The 21,030-nt window shown below is 34.8% G+C and overlaps 1 protein-coding gene across 1 annotated transcript; it reads left to right on the top strand.

Moving 5' to 3' along the window:
• The first annotated feature begins 1,438 nt into the window (after positions 1-1,438).
• On the top strand, positions 1,439-19,658 carry LOC121739145 (deformed epidermal autoregulatory factor 1). The gene is made up of 6 exons (XM_042131488.1): positions 1,439-2,317; positions 2,452-2,511; positions 2,742-2,933; positions 8,380-8,612; positions 14,138-14,339; positions 19,496-19,658. The coding sequence occupies exons 1-5, from the start codon at positions 1,582-1,584 to the stop codon at positions 14,327-14,329; spliced, it is 1,413 nt and encodes a 470-aa protein (XP_041987422.1). The 5' UTR covers positions 1,439-1,581; the 3' UTR covers positions 14,330-14,339; positions 19,496-19,658.
• Positions 19,659-21,030: the final 1,372 nt, after the last annotated feature.

Here is a 21,030-nt window from a genome sequence, read left to right as displayed (position 1 = left end):
CACCGATGACAGATACCGAGCAGATATGCCAGGGTTGCCACGAAACGGGAAATAAAATAAAAATAAAATATTGTGCTTGTAATGCAAATGTTATAATTTAATCTCTTTAATCAGCGTGTTCTATTTACATATTATATCGTACTGCCAGATATTTACGTGAAACTTTATTTTTAGATGATTTTAGTTCTCTATTTAAAAATTTAATTAACCCACCAAGCCACCGGTGAGCGAGACACAATAGAATAACATTAGGTTTTCGAGGATCCACGAATCACGATCGAAGGATTAAAATAATGAGTCTTCATTCAATCGAAATTTCGATTACATAAAATATCCAATAATTAATCACACGTCAGGTGTAACAGAAGAACTTCAAAACTCTTATTACGTGCGCGGTAAGGGCGGTCCAAAGGACAAAATGTTACACTTGGTGTGTGTACCTAGCTAGGTAGGTACTAATTAGTATGTAACAGGGTATTTGACAGATTTTTAATTTATTCTATATTATTTCTCACGTTGTAAGAAGTGTAACAACACTTATTACAACGTAAACAATAAAATTAAATTAAGAAATTAAAAAAAAACCCCGACAAAAACCTTTAAAAAGTAATAAAATAATATTTATTGACTTTTAGTTTATAGTCGCTGATTCTTTCGATTCAGGTCGCTGTGAACTGACCCTTAAACTGTAATGTTATGTGAAATCAAACATCTACATTAGCGGTCCCCGGACATTTTATATTTTGTTTTATATTATGTTATAAGATCTGGAATCCATTCGTAGGTAATTTCTTAAGTCTGCTGGTTCCAAGTAGTTCAGAAAGTTCATAATTCATAATTTTACGTGGAGCAAAAATTCTTTCAACCATCTTTTCGCCTTTTATTTATTTTTATTTTCATTGAGCCGACAGCTTAGCCTATGAGAAGACCAATTTTTTGTTGCTTTGATAGAACTGGAGCCATTAAGAAGACGTCTGACCAAAATGACAACTGATTTAGTCACTAAATTAGGACAAGTGGAATAAGAAGCGAACTAATTAGTCTCCTATGTAGGATCCTAGCTAGGACTTCTAAATAGGACAAGTGGAATAAGCGCTTTACTGTACACATAGGTACCGTGGACCGTATTAAAACTGTCTAAAAATCGATTTGAACCTATAACATCACAAGTCACAACTCACAACATATCGATTAAAATTAGTGACTTTTAAAATAAATAATGAAAATTGAATATACATATTTTTAAAGAAATATAACTAATTTTAAGAGAATAATATAAAAATTAATATAATTTCTATTATGTTGACTGTTGAAAACTTTTTGAAAAAACCAGTCGTTCATGAGAGCAACTGAATTGTTCGTCTGTCAAAAATAATTTATGCTATGTGGCTGTATTCTACAAATATATACTAGTAATCTGTGGGCTGTATGACTGAGTTTTATGCCTATTGTGAGTGAAGTATTGACACGAAAAAAAGCAAAATTTCATTATATCGAAAATGTTTCTAAAATTTTGTTATAAATTTGATAAAAAATTCGGATAGGACACGAAAGGGTGTTTCGGGGTGGGCGGAAAAAGTAATGGCAGAGAATAGAAGTTCGGACAACGTCGTTATGCCGGACATTACCGAAGTATCCGAATCCGATCCCCTCGCGACGGCGGCCGAGCACGACAGCGATCGTGCTGATGGCGGTACTGTTTTGACCGCTGGAGTCAAGACGGCTAGGATCACGACCGATTCTAATGGTGTTGTTACTGTGCCAGTGCCATTTCCAGTGGGGACACTTATTACCGGGACGACATTCAACGTCATAACATCGGACCAGCTACAAAATTTCAAACCGATGCTATGCGTCGACAACGGATTCATATCAGGGGGACCGGTATCGGAGGATATAAAGCCGACCCATATAGTTATTCAGAATCCACAGTCACCTCAGTCTGTACAGGACCCTAAGGAACAAAATAGTACCACAACGAGCACGACAACGAATTCCCCGGCGCCAACAAAATCAAGCAACAGGTCTTGGACCGAGACAGCCAACATGCCCATATTGCCTATCAGATGCAAAAATACATCTGCAGAGTTGCACAAGCAAAGGTTAGGTTCCGGGGGTCGAGGGAGGTGCATCAAATATGGTATGGAGTGGTACACTCCTAGTGAATTTGAGGCGCTCTGTGGAAGAGCCTCAAGCAAAGACTGGAAGAGATCTATCAGGTTTGGAGGCAGAAGTATACAGGCTCTCATAGATGAAGGTATCTTGACTCCCCACGCCACCAGCTGCACCTGTGGAGCTTGTTGTGATGACCAGACAGGTAATAATAATAGTTTACATTTTATTGACGTAAAGTTTCTATAAATTTTTACTAATATTGAATGAAAAATATTTTTGCTGTAATTTTTGATATTATATTTTAAGTTAAATGTTAAGTTTTTATTCTGTCAACAGCAATGGGTCCAGTTAGACTGTTCACTCCATATAAAAGAAAAAGAAGAAGCAATCAAGAAGGTACACATTTTTTACCCTGTCCATGCATGGAATTCATAATCTTTCTCTTGAATCACATTGTCGAAATCTGTGTTAAAATGTGACAGTGGAACTGATTTAGTTTTGTATGACGTAAAGATTCAACCTTGTTCCAACAATTGTTTTTTTTATGGTGATGTACCTGGAGTTGATTTTGCTTTGTGGTCTAAGTGAAAAATATTTAAGTAAATCTTATTTTTTTATATAACTAGGTAGCGGTGATGATAAAAAACCAAAGATGGAGCGTGACAACAGCCTAATAGAAGTGGAAGTTGACAACTTGCACCAATCCAGTAACAATAGCAACTCCAAAGAAGCATGGCAGGCAATCACCGAAGACCTAGAGACTAATAGCGATTACCATCTGCTGGCGAACCCGGAACCAGCCCCGGATCCCACCGCCGGTAAATATATTTAAATGATTAAGTTATGGAATAATAAAATATTAAAATGAGATCTAAGAAGCTTGCACTGATGTCAAAACCCAACGTCTATTTTTAGAAAGGAGACTCGTAGTATTTTTTGATTTTATAGAAGAACAATCTCTAATATAACTTTTTATAAATTAATTTTATTATTATAAAAGACAATAGCGATTTGTAATTTTTATTAAATCCATCTATCATTTTGTCATGTCTTAATTAGTGTTGAATTAAGTATTCTGCTGAAGTTATTTAATGCTTAATTTAATAAGTAGCTCAAGTATTTAATTTTGTTAAAAATATGGCTGGCTTTGTGTTAGGAAAATATATAACAAAGGACAAACAAAATTTGGAGAATTGTAAATATGCAATGATTTTTAAACATGTAATATTAGATAAGTGTATTATTTTAAACTAATAATGGCTGATTAGCAAAATTTTTCTGTGATAATATTCTAATAGAATGCGATAATGAGCATTGCAATGTCTTTTTTTTAGAGTCATGAATTTATCTATGTGCAATGACTACAATATTTTTACGCCGTTTCTTACGTTTAGAGTTTCTTACGCCGGTTCTTCTCGCCGGGTTAGTTCCCGAACCGGTGGTAGGCACCGTAGTATCGACGTTCGGTAAAGTTTTTGTAAAAAAATTACTCCGAATAAAAATATTTTTGATTGATTTGATTTGATTATTTTAATTGCTGAGCAAATTTTGATGCGTATCATTTATACCCATCAAAATTATACCCTATAAACTGTAAGGCATTCAATTAATATTTTTAACAACTCTTAAACTGACTGCAAAAAACTTAAATGTTATGTGCCCACATATAGTCCGTTCAGAAAGTGAAGAAATTAAAAAGTGGCAACATTGTAGTGTCATCCCTTTTTTCTTAGATTGATTTGAAAGGGATGACACTATGATGTTGCCACTTTTTAATTTCTTCACTTTCTTGATAGACTATACTATGTGTACTATTATTTATTTGACTACCATGGAGACAAAAAAAGTGTCATAATTTTGGTAGTCTATGTATGTAATATGAATGTCCATAAATAATTTTCGAAAATGGCTTTGCAACTTCTTGGTTAGTGGCTACATTTTATAAAGCTATTGCCTTGCTTTGTTATATATTCTTGTGTTATATGTGTGCTAGCATTGCTAGCTTATGAGTTGCTTATGCTATTATATTCTTATGTTACTGGTATTTAAATTAATTATTGTTTAAATGCTTTAAAATGCAATAAAATGGTTGTGAATGTTTAAATTTTAAAACCTTAAATATTATGTTATAGAATATATTATTGTATACGACATTTCATTTCGTAAGTAAAAAAAATATTCAGATTTTATCCCAATTCTGTTTATGCTGCAATAGTAAAAATACAAATACTTTTTTCCATATAATTTATAGAACAAAGTAAGTATATTCTTGGTGAAATGCCAAAATAGTCATGGTCAAGACCTATACATAGGTAGGCTGCATTGATGTAGCGTTATTTGGCTATAATATAACTCAGACTAAAAGGCTAAAGGCAACAAAATTTTTGGGAAAAGCAGTGAGTCTAAACTGTAAACCAATAATGTAGGTATTTCAAAACATCGAGACGGTATTTTTTAAAAGATATTATTGCTGAATTGCGAATTATGTTACAATATATTTTAATGTAGAGTATATGCAAATAAATAAAATATGTCTAAAAATTCAAATCCATAATAATTTATGAAAATATAATTGTGTCTGCTTTTTGTAACTGAACTGCTGAACCGATTTTTATGAAATTCAAATAGAGATTTATGTCATACCAAACAGTGAGGGCTTGAAAGCCAAGTTTCCCAACCTGTGGTCCGGGGAAACCCCGGGGGTCTGTGGTATCATCTCTGGGCCTCTCTGGATGTTGCAGTTTGTTTTATTAAGAGGGTCCATGAAAACTGTGCTTGATTTCCTAAGGGTCCTTGGTTGTAAAATATTGGGAAACACTGACCTAGAGCACATATAGACTGCACAAAATATCCAAACGTTTTGATAAAGCTTTCATAAGTAGTAGCTGTTATGTTATTATTTTCTAAAGTTGAATCATAGGTTTATGTGGAACTTAAATGCTTTATTATATTGTTATGTTTTTTTGTATTTTCATGTGTGCCTTAACTACAAGCGAATTTTTAATATTTTTGACTTACCTAGTGATTTTTTTAAATGTTATTATTTTCTAAAGTTGAATCATAGTGTTATGTGGAAGTTAAATGCTTTGTTTATACCTATATTGTTATATGTCTTTGTATTTTTATGTGTGCCTTAACTACAAGCGAATCTATATCTTATCTCTTTAAACTCTTTAAACGAGCAATTCTTGTATATATATATATATATATATATATATTGTTCTTAATCTATACTTAATTTATCTATACTTAATATTAGAGGTGTGTTAAAAGTGTGCCTGTCTGACTGTCTGTTATCACTTCACGCCAAAACCACTGAATCGATTTTTGCTGAAATATGGTATAAAGATACTTTGAGTCCCGGGAGAGGACATAGGATACTTTTTATCCCGGAAAAAATGTACGGTTTCTGCGCGATACGCGAATTTTGGAGCAACAGTATTGCGGGCGTCATATAGTCTTCTATATTATATTTGTTGTATTGTATCATGTATATTTTTATACAAAGACGCAAGAAACAAAAATCTAGAAGTGGCAACGGTATTAAAATACGCACAGTAAAACAAGTTACATTAGCTCTGTAAGCGAACTATTTATATATATGTTTATCATTGTATTTGAGATTTATTGACTTATATTTCCTAGCAAATTCTTTGTAAAACTCTTAAATCTTAATATGTGAAATTCCTTAGGTTGGGTTGCACCAGAGGCGTGGTTATAGTCGAAGCTAAATATGGCGTCCAAACACCCCATATTCTCATACGACATATGTCAATTTTTCCGGTTGTAGTTTAGGTTAAAGTCAAAGTTAGTTGGTGCAACCCAGTCTTACTAGATAAAAATGTTAAATTCCTTGGTCGTGCGTTGGTAAAATATAATATTATCTTTATAAACTAGTGCTGTTGCCCGCGACTTCGTCCGCGTGGACTTCAGTTTATAGCGCGCGATGTCAAAAAAATTGGTGTCAAAAGCTTTTATAAAAAACCCTGGTACCCCTTAAATCAAAACATCTGTGCAGTGTGCATATAATATTTCAATTTTTTAAATTAATCTTTATATTTTATGCCAATTTTTTAAGCTTATTTAGCCCCCCAATTACACAACTTTACCCATAAACTATTTATCATGATTGATAGGTTTAAGGTTACGTCACTGCATAGACAAAGTACTGATTCATTAAATAACTAAAAAAAGAAATAACAATAAAAAAATCGAATATAAGATAATACCACCTCTTATAGAAAGACTTTCGGCGCCATCTATTATGAATTTTTGGAAGTAACTTAATTTGAACAAACGCATTTTCACCCCCTTACAATGCTTTTTTCCAGTAAAAAAGTAGCCTATGTCCTTTCTCAGGCTTAAGACTATCTGTATACAAAATTTCACTACAATCGGTTCGGTAGTTTTGGCGTGAAAGCGAGACAGACAGACAGACAGAGATACTTTCGCATTTATAATATTAGTATAGATTTTATGTCCTATCCCAGCTTAGCGATAAAATCATTCAGAAAACCCCCGACAAAAAAGAGGGGTGTTATAAGTTTGACGTGTCTGTCTGTTTGTCTGTTGGTGTATCTGTCCGTGGCATCGACGCATCGTAGCATCCAAACGGGTGGACCGATTTTGATCTAGTTTTTTTTGTTTGAAAGCTGACATGATCGAGAGTGTTCTTAGCTATAATTCATCATCATCAGCCTGCTCAGTGCTGGGCAATCAGGGTTTATCTGGTTCATGGAAGGCCGAAGCAATTTGTAGTCGTTTGATGGGTTTTATATTTCATTCTAGTTCGTGACATTATTTTGTGAATATACAATATATGTATACACATTTTGATTGACCTGGTGCTGCAGCATTACCTGGTAATCAATAGGATATCATCATTTTAATTGCGACAACCAGTAAGAAGTAGATAGACAGTAAATATTTACCTGCTGCTGCAGCAGTACCTGGATTCTATAGGAACCGAGCTTCGTATAAACCCAAAGTGGAGGTTTCAATAGGCAGATACACTTTAGAATTCATAATATTATAGTATAGATATTAGATAGTAAAAGTAGAGCTAATTTTATTAGCAATTTTCGAGAAATAAAAAAGCCATACGTACCTAAATATTGTGGATAAAATGGAGAAAATTGTATTATCTCTATACTTATTTTAATAGAGATTAATGATATGAATTCTAATATTGAAATACAGACTGAATTTTAAAAAGGACACACTAGGTGAAATCCAAAACAAAACCGGCCAGCTACATGTCGGGCCACGCGCAATATAGGGTTTCGTAATACCGCTAGTTTTTCTTAAATTTTTGTATGGTCAATGAGTGTACATTTATAACGTGTTTTACAGTACTAACAACATCATCTCAGTTACTTTCAAAAGAATTTGAACGAAAAGCTCCTTTATACATCGCCGAATACATTTTTTTTAGTTGATAGACTATTACTCAATAAGTTATGAAGTCTTCATAGCCGTGATAGTTTTCCTTTTAAATTTAGCATATTACCTACTCCCGTGAATTTTTTCACATTTCCAGAAGCCACCGTTTAGCTGGTAGAAGGGGAAGACACTGGACTCTAACGTTTTTTTTCTACTTTAACACTTAATATTTCACAAACGGATCCCTATATCAGAAAATTCATACGTGGGAGAGCCATGCTTCGGCACGAATGGGCCGGCTCGACCGGAGAAATACCACGTTCTCACAGAAAACCGGCGTGAAACAGCGCTCGCGCTGTGTTTCGCCGAGTGAGTGAGTTTACCGGAGGCAAAATTCCCTTCCCTACCCTCCCCTATTCTCTTCCCTTCCCATCCCTACTCTCCCCTATTACCCTACTCCCTCTTAAAAGGTCGGCAACGCACCCGCAGCTCTTCTGATGCTGCGAGTGTCCATGGGCGACAGAAGTTGCTTTCCATCAGGTGACCCGTTTGCTCGTTTGCCCCCTTATTTCATAAAAAAAAATGATCTATGAATTCTCATAATATTTTTAAAAAACCTTTCCAACGACACATTTTGTCGGCATCTTTAATATGTGCATTCATGCCAAATGCTTTGTAGGTCCTATAGTCTCTGAGCAAAACTGTGGACAGACAGACAGACAGACAGACGGAAAGACGGATGTAAGAAATGCTGAAAAGAGCTGCAAAAATTAAACTTTATTTCTAACTAATTTTGTCTTTACATTTTTAGTGACAGTAACAATTAGTATATTAGTGGATGGCAATTATTTTTAAATCCTTGCTTATCTCAATTGTTTTCAGGTCTTTCAGATATAAACAAAGTACTTAAACGGCTGGAGGACATAGGGCAGAGTTTGAGTCGGTTGGCCACGGACCTGAAGCAGTGTCTGGAGGATGTCAGGCTGGTCAGCTCGAGACAGCTCGAGAGGTACGAGCAAGAGAGGGCATCAGCTATCCTAGCTGCCAGCGTCGATGCCCAAGTCGACGCGGAACAAGTGTCACTACATAACGTTGATGACACTGATGCTAAAAAGGTAAGGATCAAAAGTATCCGAATAGGTAAGCGTCCACTTATAAGTATCGCACGCATCACACGCAACTGATTTTAGTTTGCCTTGTATACGAATTACGATCTCATACAACAGCGTCCTCTAAACCGCACCGCACGCAATGGGACTTAGTATGAGACATACTCCGTTGCGTGCGTCCGATGCGTCTGATACCAATAAGTGGACCTTAATAGTTATCCATCGTCATCGGCCAATGACTTGTTTGTTTATAAAATCTGTATACAGACAGGCAGGTATAAAAAAAGGGTTATAATTAACTGATCACCAGAAATAGTAACATTTTACAGACAAAAATAGTAAACGATCACCAAAATACAGACCACCATTTTAATGTAAAATGATAACCAAAGATTTAACATCTTAATACCAAAATAAGTAAATGATCACCAAAATAAGTATATGATCACCAAAATGAGTAAATGGTCACCAACATTATACTAGCATTTTAATGTAAAATGATTTATTATCTCGCTATCCTATTTATGCAAAATGACTCCAAATAAATCGTTGTTAAACCAAAAGTAGTAAATGATCACCAAAATTAGTAAATGATCACCAACATTATACGTTAGCATTTTAATGTAAAATTATAAACGAATAAATTTTTATTTAGCAATAGCAAGTCTTAGTAAAAGATTGTTTGTACCCTTTGGGTACGGAACCCTAAAAACGGGACTCTATTACTGAGACTTCAATGTCTGTCTGTCTGTCCGTTCGTCTTTCTCTAGGCTGTATGTCAAGAACCGCTCCAGCTAGACTACTTCAGATTGTGTATATCTGTTGCCGCTATAACAGCAAGTATTAAAAACAAAACAAAATTATTATTTAAGGGGGACTCCCTTACAATGAACGTGATTTTTTTGGCCTTTTTTGCTCGATAATGATGATGTGATAATGGCAACCAGTAGGCACGTTGATATGTTCGCAAAGGCCTTGATTATAATATATTTACTTCAATAATTAATATTTTTTTTAATATTATTTAATATTTAAAAAATAAAGTCGCAACCCATACAAAAACACAATTTTAGGTCTAATTTTGCTCTATAAACGATACGGAACCCTCCATACGACTCACACTTGGCCGATTATTTTGTTATTAATAATATGCTTACATTTTTTGTCAATCGTAGTGATTTATTTGAACAGAAATATTGCATTGATTTGCTCACATGGCGATAATTTACTATATTTGGTGATCATTTACTATATTTGGCGGTCATTTACTATATTTGGTGATCATTTACTTTATTTGGTGATCATTTACTAAATTTGGTGGTCATTTACTATATTTGGTGATCATTTACTATATTTGGTGTTCGATTACAATTTGAAGTGTTGTCATGACTAAAATAGCTGGTAGTATTGCAATTTTAGACTTTATTTTTTTGGTGTTCAATATCTTTTTTTTGGTAAACAAGTTTACGGTATCAGTGCATTTTTTGGTGGTCATCTGGGGGCACGGCAGTGCCCCCGCCAAGTCGAGCAAAAAAGCGGCACGGCCGTACCATACTTTTCTCGAACCAATTCAGGCTCTTTTTGACCCCCTATAACTTCGTTGTGGATAAACCAACAAGCCTGAATTTTCAGTTGCTAAGCAAGCATTGTATAAACACGATATATTTAAAATTTTATTAAATTTGAACGAGTAGTTTAAGAGTTGTAACTTGTTAAAGTTTCTTAATTTTGTCACTGACTGACTGACTGACTGACCGATCACCAAAAGTCTAAGACACTTCTAGCAGACATAGAACCTTCAAACTTAGAATATAATTTGTGTTTAGTGTCTAAATCAAGGAAAAATTCAAATATTTCAAAATTTCTGTCCAGTTTTCTAGATACACTAACTTCGTAAATAATTTTGTAATCCCATTTAAATGTATAGGATTACAAAGTTACATTTGCGGTTTATGAATTATTGTACCCGTACCATCAATATCTCCGGTTTATCGTCGGTAGAGAGATATCTAGCTAGTGTTTAGTGTCTTAATTAAGGGAAAACCTAATAAACATTTCATAATTACTGTCCAGTTTTCTTCGTCTTTCTCTAACTTCGTGAATAACTTTGTAATCCCATATACATGTATAAGATTACAAAGTTACATTAATGGCAATTTATGAATCATTGTACCGGTACCATCGATATTTCCGTAGTATTTATATTCGAAGGAGTAATAGTTGTAGATAGGTATCAATATATATGAAGCACTAGCTTTTGCCCGCAGCTTCACTCGCGTGGAATTCAAAAATCGCGTAAAATACGAATATTCTTGTAAACCTCCTTTGGAAACCTGACGTTTTTCCAAGACCAAAAGTAGACTATGTTCAATTCATCCTTTCAACTAAGTCTACGTCAAAAATCAAGTCGATTGGTGGCTTCGCTAGGCCGTGAAGGAAGGACAATCAAACAAACAAACACACTTTCGCATTTATAATAATATAAGTATGGATATTGGATAGTCATGAAAAGCAAGTAGTATAATAAATTGTATACACAATGATTATATTATTATTAATTGTAAGTTTTTTTTGTTTCTTATAAAACTCGTTATTGATATTTATAGTAGTAAAAGGTACCAAAAAGGAGAAAAGTAGGACTCTACAAAAAGAAGTGAGATCCCATCAAAAACATCCTGTAAAAAAACCAAGTCTCGCAACTCAGTTTTTATACCGTAAAAATTTATGAGATCCATGCAATACCAAGTCGGTTAATTTATTTAGTCCCTACCTAGGGGACCTTATGTCTCAAGTTAGTACGTAAGTTATTATCATATCAATATTAAAAATCTTTTACATGTTAAATAAATAGATCGACTTGGACATCGCATGAAAACACAATGTATCTTACAATTTATACATAATTATTATATTATTAGATTGTTTAGTCTATTGCGCTCCATGCGATTGATGCAGTCCTGTAGTGCTGTCTGATACTGTATAGTATAATAATACTAAACAATCTAATCATGCGATGTCCAAGTCGATCTATTTATTACTTCGGCGTATTGAGGAGATCACTTCTGTACTTAGTAATGCAGGACCATGTCTTAGGATTATAGAACGCTGGTATTTAGAAGTTTAAAGTGGACACCCTAGCCTCAGTGACCAGCCACGTGATGGTCGTCCAAAAACCGTCGTAACGCAAGAGAATATTGAAGACCGTCATGTGATATATCGCGAAATAGAGGCATCCATGGGCATTTCAGGGACCACTGTCCAAAAAATCTTGCACGAAAAACTTGGAGTAAAAATAGTGATTTCTCGTTAGATACCTTGTTTGCTTAGCGACGACCAAAAACAGCCCGTGTTAGTTTTTGTCGCAAAACTCTGCAGCGATTCAACCGAGGAGAGTAAAAGCACGTTTATAATTTGCTCAATGGTGACGCGTTTTGGATATATGCTTATGATCCAAATTCTAAGCAGCAATCTACTGTCTGGGTCTTCTAGAATGAACCAAAATCGACCAAAGTCATGGACTCACAGAGCACTTAAAAAAAATGTTGGCCTCCATTGTGACAAAAGGTGGTCACATCGCCACTAAAATTGTACTCGAAGATTATAAAACGGTTACCGCTGACTAGTATACCACAGCTTGTTTGCCACAAGTCATCACCGAATTTCGAAAAAAACGATTCAAGCCGTCGTATGTCCCTGGCCATGACAACGCATGTTCGCACATCGGCGGTCAAACAAAGATGTATTTGTGAACCCAAAACGTTGAAATTTTAGATCAACCGCCTTACAGCCCTGACTTGAGCCCTAAGGATTTTAATAAGTTCCACAAAAAAAAGCAAAGTCTTTGTGGCCAACGTTTAAGCTCACCTGAAGAAGCTGTATACGCGTAAAAATTGGCCATTTGGCTATCCAACTTCGGACTGGAATAAATATTTTAAAAATTGGTTTGAACGCATGCAAATGCATTTTAAATATCGCGAAGAATTTTTGAAAAAACAATAAATGGTGATTATATATAGATTGCCTGTATTTATTCCAAACGACAAAACTTAAAAGGCAGCCCTCGTATTTACTACTTTCTCTCCGAAAAATATCTTGAAACAACCACAAACACCGGCTAGTTGACGCCATATTGGCTTTTGAATCAGCTTTAGTGTTGAACGTTTTGAGCGACTCAAATATTCAATTAAAAATGATGTATGCAAGTGATGGAATGACGTTGTTTAGTCAAAGGGCTAGCTGTTTGATTGAACGGCTATTTTAATCAGTTGGCTGCGAAAGATACTAGTGACCCTGCCGGATTTTTTTACGTATTATTTAATTGTGATTGATGTTAATGTTATTGAAACCGGGCCACGCAGGATTTTACTTGCACACCATTAATTCTTGCAACTGGTAGCTTCGTGATTTCGATTTTAAATTTAAGGTAATAAGTTATTAACATATTTGTTGGCAAAGCGATTTGCTACGAATTGTCTTTAGGATTTTTTTGTTGGACACATAGTTTCCGAGATATCGCGAAAAGGTGTTTTCACCGTTTATTCTATGGTGGCGGCAAGCGGGACTAGGTCTGCAATCCTACCAACTTGGGGTTAAGCTAATATTGACCTGTGTCTCAAAAATAAAATTGCGTCCCCTAAAAATGCAATATAACATATAAGTGGACTACAAACAGACATCACATGCCACGAACATTTTTTTAAAACTGAGTGTTTATAGTTTATCATTTTGATAAGTGGCAGTCTTCCACCGTGCGTTTTTCACGTAATGTCCGATTTATACGCAGTAAGTAACTGGCGTCAGTGCACAGGCAAGACAGCGCTGACCGCACACTGCCATCGTGTAAACGATTTTCGAAATAGTTCAGTACTGTCAGACAGCGCATATTTTTCATATTCTCGACTATTGACCGCGTGTTTTAAACGGTAGGCGACAGTTTTTGGCGTCAGCACTGTCTCGGCACTGGCATCAGTTACTTACTCCGTATAAATCGGTCATTACTTTCTGCCGCGCACTGTAAAACTCTGGAACGAACCAGCTGCAGTATTTCCGGACCAATACGATCTGCAAACCTATTCGTATTAGATAGAATAGAGCAGATACCGCACCAGCTCTTCTAATATTGCGAGTGTCTATGGGCGACGGTAGTTGCTTTCCATCTGGTGACCCGTTTGCTCGTTTGCCACCTTATTTTATACCAGATGACGCCCGCAACTCGCGCGGGAACTGTACTTTTACCAGGATAAATGTATCCAGTGTCCTTCTCGGGACTCGAAGTATCTCCATACCAAGTTTCAGCAAAATCGGTTTAGCGGTTTGGGCGTGAAGAGGTAATAGACGGACAGACGAACGGACAGACGGACGGACAGACGGACGGACAGACGGACGGACAGACAGACGGACAGACGGACAGACGGACAGACGGACAGACGGACAGACAGACAGACAGACAGACCTACTTTCGCATTTATAATATTAAGTATGGATATGGTTAAAAAAAGAGCATAAAAAACCTTACTAATGTTATATTCCAGTGTGCCAATTGTAATCGCGAGGCGTCGGCGGAGTGTTCCCTGTGTCGTCGCACCCCATACTGCTCAACGTATTGCCAGAAGAAGGATTGGGCATCACATCAGATAGAATGTCTCCGATCCGTACCCACCATACACTCAGACGGCCAGCAGCATCAGTCAATCATGCTGATCGTTGAAAGCCAACATCAATAGTATATAGAAGGTAAGTCTTTTTTCTTCCTACACAGCCTAAACTGGTAAAATTATTTTAATGACTTGGTAGATGGTAAGTAAGAGAACCGGGTAAAAATTAGCCTTAGATATATTATATTCGGATACTATCATTTTCTGTTACATAAAACAAAGTTTCTAATCATTTGCGCTAAGTCACTGAGATCAATACAGTACTTACAGGGTCAAAATTGGCCTGTGAGATATTCGGATACCATCGTTTTCTGTTACATAAAACAAAGTTTCTAATCATTTACGCTAAGTCACTGAGATCAATACAGTACTTACAGGGTCAAAATTGGCCTGTGAGATATTCGGATACCATCGTTTCCTGTTACATAAAACAAAGTTTCTAATCATTTGCGCTAAGTCACTGAGATCAATACAGTACTTACAGGGTCAAAATTGGCCTGTGAGATATTCGGATACAATCGTTTTCTGTCACATTAAAATACAAAGTTTCTAATCATTTGCGCTAAGTCACTGAGATCAATATAGTACTTACAGGGTCAAAATTGGCCTGTGAGATATAGAGATATTCGGATACCATCGTTTTCTGTTACATAAAACAGCACTCTCGTTTTAATGAAACTAGGCCAGTTACGCAGGAGTAATTTTTATAGTGCCCAAGTGTATGCGCAATACACAAGAGCACTCTGGTTTCAATGAAACCAGGCTAGTTACGCAGGAGTAATTTTATAGTGCCCAAATGTGTGCGCGATACATAAGAGCACTCTGCGGGAAGCGCGGGAAGGGAAGAAGAAGCGGGAACTCTCTGTCCTTTTCCGATACATAACGTATCTGCATACCAAATATCATAAAAATCCATGTAGCGGTATAAGCAGAAATCATTTTATTTAACGCCTGGGAACCGTACATTTTTCCGAGACAAAAAGTATCCTATGGCCTTTTCCGGGACTCAAAGTATCTCCATACCAAATTTCATCAAAATCTGTTCATCGGCTTTGGCGCAAAATAGGAAATTTTATAACGCGGTAACCGTACATTTTTCAAGACACTAATTATCTTATGTCCTTTCACGAGAGTCAAAGTATGTGCACACCAATTTTCATCAAAATCGGTTCAGTGGTTTAGGCGCAAATCATTTTTGTTTATCTTACGGGTACCGTACCTTTTTTCCGGATATAAAGTATCCTATGTCCTTTCCCGAGACATAACGTATCTGTATACCAAATATCATCGAAATCCACGTAGCCGATAGCGGTATAAGCTAAAATCATTTTTATTTAATGCCTGGAAACCGTACATTTTTTTTTATAAAAAGGACCCTATGTCCTTTCCCGGGACTCAAAGTATCTCCATACCAAATTTCAGAAGAATCAGTTCAGCGGTTTGGGCGTGACAAGGTAATTTTATAACATTTTGTTAAAATTAAAGCACTTAAATTTGTATTGAAAGAACAAATCAGAATTTTGCATTTATGTGAAATAGCACAAAGGACATTAATGCTATACAGTAATAAGCCCTATAGCAATATTGCATTAACCATTTTTATACGTTTTCTCTTAAAACTGAATGTAAAATTAAAATGTTTTTTCATAATCATAATTTACGCATTTCAACAAAAAAAAAAAAAGATACCGCACAATAACATTTTTTTGCTTAAAATAAGCAGAAAATAAAGATTATTCCAAAAAAAACTTAAAACACCGATTACTTAAAACTAGTCCGATGTGGGATGACACACCAATGCTTAAGGCGAGGATAAACCTCAATTTGTTATTCCGCGACTTCCGGTTTACCTAGTTCCAATATAATAACGAAGTTTTAAAAAATATGAGGTATAAAGCACAATATTTAAAATACCTTAAACCATAAACATTTTAATAAAACTTAATACTTTGGCTGTAATTAATTTACAAACTCACCTCCGATAAAAATCTATTTCATCGAAATATAAGTATTAACTAGGATAATTATACATTTTATTTGAATAAATTGTTAGTTTATCTATATTAAGAATTCTTTAACCGAACAATTTTGTTTCTTAATGTTTATTTCCAAAGATATTTAAAAAAAACATGAAAAATAGAGAAAATCCGTTTGAGTGACTTCAGTTTTATGCTAAGCTAAAATGAATCTTATTGCGATGCGTATACGCTTGGTCTTTGGTTGTGTGCAAAGTTATAGTTTTGGATTGAGATTAATCCCCGCCTTAACAGCATCCATATATAGTATAGTTAAAATTTATTTTGTAGTTAGATTTGTTCATATTAAATAAAATCAGCCAAGAGCGAGTTGGACTCGACAAGGGGTCCCACTCCCGTGCCATTATAAAGCAAAAACTGTATTTTTTGTATAGTTATTTAGTTTATTAAAAATTTATTATTAATTATTAAATTATAAATAAAACTGAGTTTTTGTGAACATTTCAAGAGCACACATGTTACCATTATAATTAGTATCGACATAGACTAATGTATAATTTGTCTATGCTATGGAGCAAAAAAATCACGTTTGTATGGGAGCCTCCTAAAATATTTAATTTATTCTATTTTTAGTACTTGTTGTTATAGATGTAACCAGCGACCACATAGCCTCTAGACGCCTAATGTTTTGATTTCTCTTAACAAATTATTGTGTCAATATGCTGAGGTAAGCGACGCGGGGGGAGAGGTAAGAAATGCATTACGATTGGCCAATTCAAATTCACGGCATGTCATAAATCAGAACTAGTGATGGGAAGTACGAGAAGCGCTTGTCAAAAGAAATAAAAAAAACCAGTACAGTTTAAAGTATAGAATGAAGAAAAGACTTTTATTAATTGTGGCAAGCTTCTAAAAATATACAAAAACGTCTTCGGATTATATTAAAAAGTACCTATACTTACCTAAGTATATTTAAAATATATTTTTTTTACAAATTATATATATACTTTTTTTAAACTTTTAAAGGGCAAAAATTCTGTAATATTATATGATTTTTGCGAAACTTTTATCGTTTACGCAGCACAATAGGAAAAATCACCCGATTTTGAAACATTCTTCATTGGTGCTCCGCTCCTATTGGTCTTGCGTGATAATATAATATAGGCTACATAGGATATATAATAAAGCCTTCCTTGATTAATACTGAGAAAAAATTTAAATCGGTCCAGTAGTTTCTGAGATCAGCGCGTTCAAACAACAAACAAACACTTCAGCTTTATATTTATTATTAGTAAAGATTATTTGACTTGCTAATTCCGCCACATGATTTCTGAGTCACAATAAAATTGATGGAAATTTATTTCTAAAAATAGTTGTTCGCCAATAAAACTGCTTGAAGTTTTAGTGACTAAAAATCTTTATTTGGTTACTTTCTTTACGCTTTCAAGATAAGATTTCAGGATTACTGCGCAACGCCGACAAAAAACAACGCTTTGTGATGGGTAGATAGTAGTAGTACTAGTAGATGGATGGTTTAACCATATTTCTCTTACTAAAATTGGCATAAAATTAAATTAAGAAATTTAAAAAAACCCCCGCCAAAACAACTTTAAAAAGTAATGAAATAATATTTACTGCTTTAAGTTCAAATGATTCCTAACTTGTGTAAAGTAATAATTATTTTAGTCCATAATTGTTGTCAAGGTGTGTCGGGGGACCGCTAATGTAGATGTTTAATTTCACTTAACAAGTTTAAGGATCAATTCACAGCGATCTGAATCGAGATAGGTAATCAGCGACTTGGAGGTTGTAGGTTTTAGTTTACTTGGCGGTTCTTAATTTAATTTTATTTCATACTTTTTAAACTTGTGTTGGTTATATGCAGAATAATTCCTATCCACAGAATTATATTCTCATGATTACCATCTATCAATGTTTTTTTCGATTAGGCCGTTAAAATGAGCCCAAACACATGAAACCTCCACTTTGGGTTCATACGAAGCTCGGTTCCTACAGAATCCAGGTGATGCTGCAGCAGCAGCATGTAAATATTTACTGTTTATACGCAAGCGCTGTTTCACGCCGGTTTTCTGTGAGAACGTGGTATTTCTCCGGTCGAGCCGGCCCATTCGTGCCGAAGCATGGCTCTCCCACGTATAGCTATACGTTATAAATTATAATCATTAATCAGTTGTTTAACAACATTTCTACTCAAAATGACTTAAGCATATCACGCTTTGTTTCGATTTTCGATTAAAAAAAAATATACCTCTGAAAGATAGTTGGTATCACATCACTAGTGGCGCGTGACGATAACGGAAGAAAGGATAAGCATTACTAATTTGTATTTGATAGAAAGGGATATGACTTATGTTAAATGATTTCGTCGTGGATTCAGACCAGTGTAATTTGAGCTCTGAATAAATTGATTCTTGACAGTAAAAAAAATATTTTGTATGAAACGCACGAGATGTACATGGGTCACGGATGTGGTCGATACTAAGACAGATTTCGCTATCATTATCTAAAGTAAGACCTATAAGTCTTACATATTGTCTGAAAGTATTTGCATTAGGCGTCTAGAGGCTATGTGGTCGCTGGATGTAACAGATCATAACCAATCTATGACAGTTTTAGAAGTCTAGCTATACTCAATAGCGGTTCTTGAGATACAGCCTGGAGACAGACAGACGGACTGATATCAAAGTCTTAGTAATAGGTCCCGTTTGTACCGTTTAGGTACAGAACCCTAAAAATCAGTATTTTAATTATTATAATTGGGACATATCCCAACATATACATATAATATATTATATTTAAGTTAAAAACAGTTTTATTAAAAAAAAATGATTTATCTTGAAGGGTAAAGTAATCATAGGCATAACTAATTAACCACTTAAGGGTTGGGGGCCACGGCCCACTCTAACGCTCCTGTCTTTGAAAACTTCGCTTTACTGGCCTCGCACCTCAGGATTGATTTTAAAGTTCTGAGAGTACTAACTATAACTAGACCGAACATACAGAAATCTTCGTCTGCGATCTGTGTCATTATGGCTTTTTAAACGTGCCAAACAAAGACCGTTTAAGTGTTTTGTTTATAGTAAGGAGCTTAAAGAATAACTAATGTGTATGTGGGTACCTACTCTTTTAAATAAAAGTAATACATAACTGACTCACTTCGATATAGTGAATTATAATAATAATTCACTATATTCAGGTATTATGTAAAATCTAATGATAATGTGTTTATTTATTTCAGGCGTTGAACAACAACGCTATGAAAGGGTAGGTGTGATAAAAGCCAACGAGTATTTCAAAGGAAAGAATGCAAGAAACGCCGAGGCACCAGAATAAACATTTTGAAGTGATTACCAGAAAGAACAATAGTTTAATTATAAGGGTTTATTTGTCTCAATGGTGATAATAATAATTATAGTCTGTCAAAAAAGTGAAGAAATTAAAAAGTGGCAACATCGTAGTGTCATCCCTTTTTTCTTAGATTGATTTGAAAGGGATGACACTACGATGTTGCCACTTTTTAATTTCTTCACTTTTTTGACAGACTATATTATGTGTTAGTTTTTTTAGCATTGACGTACTATATCTAAGGACGCCGTACAAAAATTAGTACTTAAATCTTATCGAGGTCCTAGTTCAGACTTGCGACCTTAGAGTCAACTTAGCTGCGAAGGAAACATAATATCATAATAATAATTGTATTATCTTCTCAACTGGATATAATACGTCAGTATTTTAAGGTGCACAATAGGTTCTAAGCGAACACATTGTGATCGGGTTGCTAGGAACCGAATGTTACCTTAAGGCCACTGCTTCGAATTTTGTGATAAACGGAGTAACGTCGACGCACGCCATAGTTGCGGTATTAAAGGCCATTAGAGGCTTCTATAAGTCGCGGCGCGGGCCTGGAACCTATCAGCTGTCAACGCATAACTGACGTGAAATTTCCCAAAATTCGAGTAAGTGGCCTTTGATAAGAATAAAATCTAACACTTATCAATCAGTGTTTCTGTGTAATAAAAATGTTATTGGTGTTAGATCATAAATATTATTTAATAATAGCTTGGCGCAACTACAAAAATATTATAATAAACGAAAGATCTTTCGAAGATTATTCAAATTTAAAGTTTCGATTCGTTTAATTTTTTTCTTTTGACAAACAAAATATGAAAATGAAACCTTTTGTCAAGCTATTTTAAAAATATTGATTATTTTATTAAGTCGGTGAACACATAGTTTGTTGCATTTTAAGAGCCTTCTCACGCTGCCCTTGCATAGTATTACTTAAGGCCAGAATCTTTAATGTACAGCAGTCATTATTCTTAATATTAGTCTATATAAAAAAAGGTTTAGATATATTTTGTAAATATTACCTTGTAGTAATTGTAGCTGTATAGTTTTGAAATATAAAAACAATGAACTATTACGTTTATTATCTAGCTGTTAAAAATATAATTAAATTAAAATAATAATATCACTCAATTGCCCTTTTTTCAAGTAAAAGGTAGAAAAAAATGTTTTCTTTTCTGATTTTAATCTAATAGTGTAGGTTGCACATGAGGCGTGGTTAAAGTTAAAGTTATGGTTATAGTTAAGGTAAATTTAACTTTAACTTTAACCTTAACTTTGCCCGGAGAAATTGACAGATGACAGCTGATCCAACAAGGTTATAAATGCACGTGGGCGGGGGCGCTGCTGGTAAAGGAGAACTGTAAAAAATGGCGGTTTTTGTATGATGACAGCGTTATTTCTTTTTTCGTCACATGCTTTTAAAAC

This window comes from Aricia agestis, chromosome Z (assembly GCF_905147365.1).
Source record: "Aricia agestis chromosome Z, ilAriAges1.1, whole genome shotgun sequence".
Lineage (NCBI taxonomy): Eukaryota > Metazoa > Arthropoda > Insecta > Lepidoptera > Lycaenidae > Aricia > Aricia agestis.
This window is presented reverse-complemented; position numbering and strand designations above follow the sequence as displayed.